Genomic DNA, 3652 nt, shown 5'->3' with positions numbered 1-3652 from the left:
GATGAGCAATCGAAAAGATCGGAGATTTACACATACGAAGCACCATGGCAGATCTACGCAATGAACTGGAGCATTCGTCGAGACAAGAAGTATCGGCTCGCAATCACAAGCCTCATCGAGCAATATCCGAATCGCGTAGAGATTGTTCAGCTTGACGAATCAAATGGTGAGATTCGATCGGATCCGAATCTATGCTTCGAGCATCCGTACCCACCAACCAAAACCAGTTTCATCCCCGATAAAGAGTGTCAAAGACCCGATCTTTTAGCTACTTCTAGTGATTTCCTTCGTCTATGGCGGATCTCTGATGATGAGTCTCGTGTTGAGCTCAAGTCTTGTCTCAATAGTGATAAGAATAGTGAGTTTAGTGGTCCGATTACTTCTTTTGATTGGAATGAAGCTGAGCCTAGACGAATCGGTACTTCTAGTATTGATACCACTTGTACTATTTGGGATATAGAGCGTGAAGTTGTTGATACTCAGCTTATTGCTCATGATAAAGAGGTTTACGATATTGCTTGGGGTGGAGTTGGTGTTTTTGCCTCTGTTTCTGAAGATGGCTCTGTGAGAGTGTTCGATCTTCGTGACAAGGAGCATTCCACTATTATCTATGAGAGTAGTGGTGAGCCTAGTACTCCTTTGGTGCGTCTTAGTTGGAACAAGCAGGATCCGAGGTACATGGCTACTGTCATCATGGGCAGTGCTAAAGTTGTGGTCTTGGATATTCGCTTTCCGGCTCTTCCTGTCGTGGAGCTTCAGCGCCATCAGGCTAGTGTCAATGCTATAGCTTGGGCTCCTCATAGCTCCTCCCATATCTGCACTGCTGGTGATGATTCTCAGGCCTTGATTTGGGATATCTCTTCTATGGGACAGCATGTTGAAGGTGGTTTGGATCCCATTCTAGCTTACACTGCTGGTGCTGAGGTTGAGCAGCTGCAGTGGTCCTCTTCTCAGCCTGATTGGGTTGCTATTTCCTTCTCTAACAAGCTCCAGATTCTCAGGGTCTGATTATGCTTTTTTCCACCTTTCTGTTGAATGTAAAGACTCTTTGCTGTTTTTAATCAATATGATCCCTTTGATCTTTGTTTTAAGCCTCATTGAGTGCAAGGACTATGTATCTTCTTCAAATTGTGAAGCTTTGGATTTGGTTAGACGAATGGGAAGCTTGTTAGTTTTAAACAGAGAGCAAGTAGATTTTGATTAACATCAGCGTTCACTGGTGTATGGAATGTGTAGCTTTCTGTGGTAGTTGGTATAAGCTGTGTCTCCAATGTCCAGGTCATTTTTGCAATGATAATTTAACACTTGATGGGTATGTCGAACTGTGACATTAGGCATTAAACAGATAATGTAATCTTCATTACTTTACGTCAATACATGCATATAGACTCTCTGTTCGTATGAAAATGGCCACAATGGCTTCTGTTCGCATCTGTAGACTAGCAAACAAGTTCTTCTGTGGTTACTTACTACTAGCAAACAAGTTCTTCTGTGGTTACTTTTCTTTGTTTCAGACGGTATGCTGCAGACAAGATAATATATGAAGTAATATTATGGTTCACAATCATGTGATGGTTTTTATATTCATAGTAGACTCTTTAAGAACCGCTGTTGTAAATAGTCTGAACTTTGAAAGGCAAGAAAAATGGAGAGCAGCCTTATCCTCCTTATATAACCGTGACCACACACACATACACACAAATGAAGAAGCCCAAGTGAAAAGCCCAAAAAAATCAAAAATGAGGTGGAGGAGAGACATTGTGAATGTGTGATCATGGAAACGAGAGAGTGATAAAACCACAACCATAGAAATGAGTAAGAATGCTATCCAGAATCTAATCCTCTTTGCCTCCAAGTCATCAATTCTTTATCCTATATTACCACTCTCTCCTTCACCAATCCTTTTTACTCTCTGCTGCTACAACCTTAACTTGGATTCTTGTTTCTGGTCACCATGGCTTCCGTTGCTTTCTCTCTGCCCAAACCATCTCTTCAGGTACCTTCCTTCTCATTCTTCTTCTTTTTCTTCTTCTTTCTGGTTTCTCTTAAGTAAATGTTGTGTTTTTGTTTTCAGGGTTTCACTGAATTCTCAGGACTACGAAGCTCCTCTGCTTTTCTTCCCTTCGGCAAGAAACTTTCTTCCGATGAGTTCGTTTCCTTCGTATCCTTCCAGACTTCTGCAGTGAGTTCTCTGTTTTCCTCCAACATTGTCTATACCTTATGATCCAATATTATGTACTCTCTTTCTAGAGCCACCTCATCTCATTCCTCTCCACTGCTCATCAACTAAATGAAATGTTTGTATCGATAAATTTATGTGATCGGACTTTGGCTGTTTCTCGCTGTTTTGTGAAGTATTTTGGATGGTTGTGTACTTGTGTCACAGATGGGAAGCAGTGGTGGATACAGGAAAGGTGTGACTGAGGCCAAGCTTAAGGTGGCCATCAATGGATTCGGTAGGATCGGGAGGAACTTCTTGAGATGCTGGCATGGTCGCAAGGACTCTCCTCTTGATGTCATTGCCATTAATGACACTGGTGGCGTCAAGCAAGCCTCTCATCTCCTTAAATACGACTCTACTCTCGGAATCTTTGATGCTGATGTCAAACCTTCTGGAGAGACTGCAATCTCCGTTGATGGAAAGATCATCCAAGTTGTGTCTAACCGGAACCCGTCTCTTCTCCCCTGGAAGTAAGTCTAATAAAAACACGAGTCCTTAATCTGAAATCTAGATAAGTTAGTTTTTGAATTTGGCTTATGGATGGTTTGATATGTCTTAATTAGGGAGTTGGGAATTGACATTGTCATCGAAGGAACCGGAGTGTTTGTCGATAGAGAAGGAGCAGGGAAACACATTGAAGCTGGAGCAAAGAAGGTTATCATTACCGCTCCAGGCAAAGGAGATATTCCAACTTACGTTGTTGGTGTCAATGCAGATGCTTACAGTCATGATGAACCTATCATCAGCAATGCATCTTGCACTACTAACTGTCTTGCTCCTTTTGTCAAAGTTCTTGACCAGAAATTTGGTATGCAAGATATATAATTACGCTTTCGTTTTCGGTGTCATCTCTTAGGGAGCTCGGTTTCTAATGTGTTTGTTTGTAACATTTTCAGGTATCATAAAGGGTACAATGACAACAACTCACTCTTACACCGGTGACCAGAGGTTGCTAGACGCGAGTCACCGTGATCTAAGGAGAGCAAGAGCAGCTGCTTTAAACATTGTTCCCACATCTACAGGAGCAGCTAAAGCCGTGGCACTCGTGCTCCCTAACCTCAAAGGAAAACTCAACGGGATCGCTCTTCGTGTACCAACACCAAACGTATCAGTGGTTGATCTCGTTGTGCAGGTCTCAAAGAAGACTTTTGCTGAGGAAGTTAACGCTGCTTTCAGAGACTCCGCTGAGAAAGAGCTTAAAGGTATACTCGATGTCTGCGATGAGCCACTTGTGTCCGTTGACTTCAGATGCTCCGATTATTCTACAACCATTGATTCATCACTCACTATGGTTATGGGAGATGACATGGTTAAGGTGATTGCTTGGTATGATAATGAATGGGGTTACTCACAGAGAGTTGTTGACTTGGCTGACATTGTTGCCAACAAATGGAAGTGATTTTAGTAATCATTTGATTGAAATCGACTCTT

At 42.2% G+C, this 3652-nt stretch overlaps 2 protein-coding genes across 3 annotated transcripts; both read left to right on the top strand.

Moving 5' to 3' along the window:
* On the top strand, window positions 7–1179 carry LOC104783555 (WD repeat-containing protein LWD2-like). Its single transcript, XM_019244544.1, has one exon. The coding sequence runs from the start codon at window positions 61–63 to the stop codon at window positions 1006–1008; it is 948 nt and encodes a 315-aa protein (XP_019100089.1). The 5' UTR covers window positions 7–60; the 3' UTR covers window positions 1009–1179.
* LOC104779875 (glyceraldehyde-3-phosphate dehydrogenase GAPA1, chloroplastic-like) lies at window positions 1856–3652 on the top strand. 2 transcript variants are annotated; one of them, XM_010504295.2, is made up of 5 exons: window positions 1856–1996; window positions 2075–2182; window positions 2387–2691; window positions 2785–3029; window positions 3118–3652. In XM_010504295.2, exons 1-5 carry the CDS (start codon window positions 1955–1957, stop codon window positions 3618–3620), a joined length of 1203 nt encoding a protein of 400 aa, XP_010502597.1. In that variant the 5' UTR covers window positions 1856–1954; the 3' UTR covers window positions 3621–3652. The 2 variants fall into 2 exon arrangements, with proteins under 2 accessions (XP_010502597.1, XP_010502598.1); XM_010504296.1 differs by lacking the exons at window positions 1856–1996; window positions 2075–2182 and having other exon boundaries at window positions 2490–2695.

The sequence above is a fragment of the Camelina sativa genome, chromosome 4 (genome assembly GCF_000633955.1).
Source record: "Camelina sativa cultivar DH55 chromosome 4, Cs, whole genome shotgun sequence".
Taxonomy (NCBI): domain Eukaryota; kingdom Viridiplantae; phylum Streptophyta; class Magnoliopsida; order Brassicales; family Brassicaceae; genus Camelina; species Camelina sativa.
The sequence above is the reverse complement of the archived record's forward strand: the minus strand, read 5'-3'. Positions and strand labels throughout refer to the sequence as shown.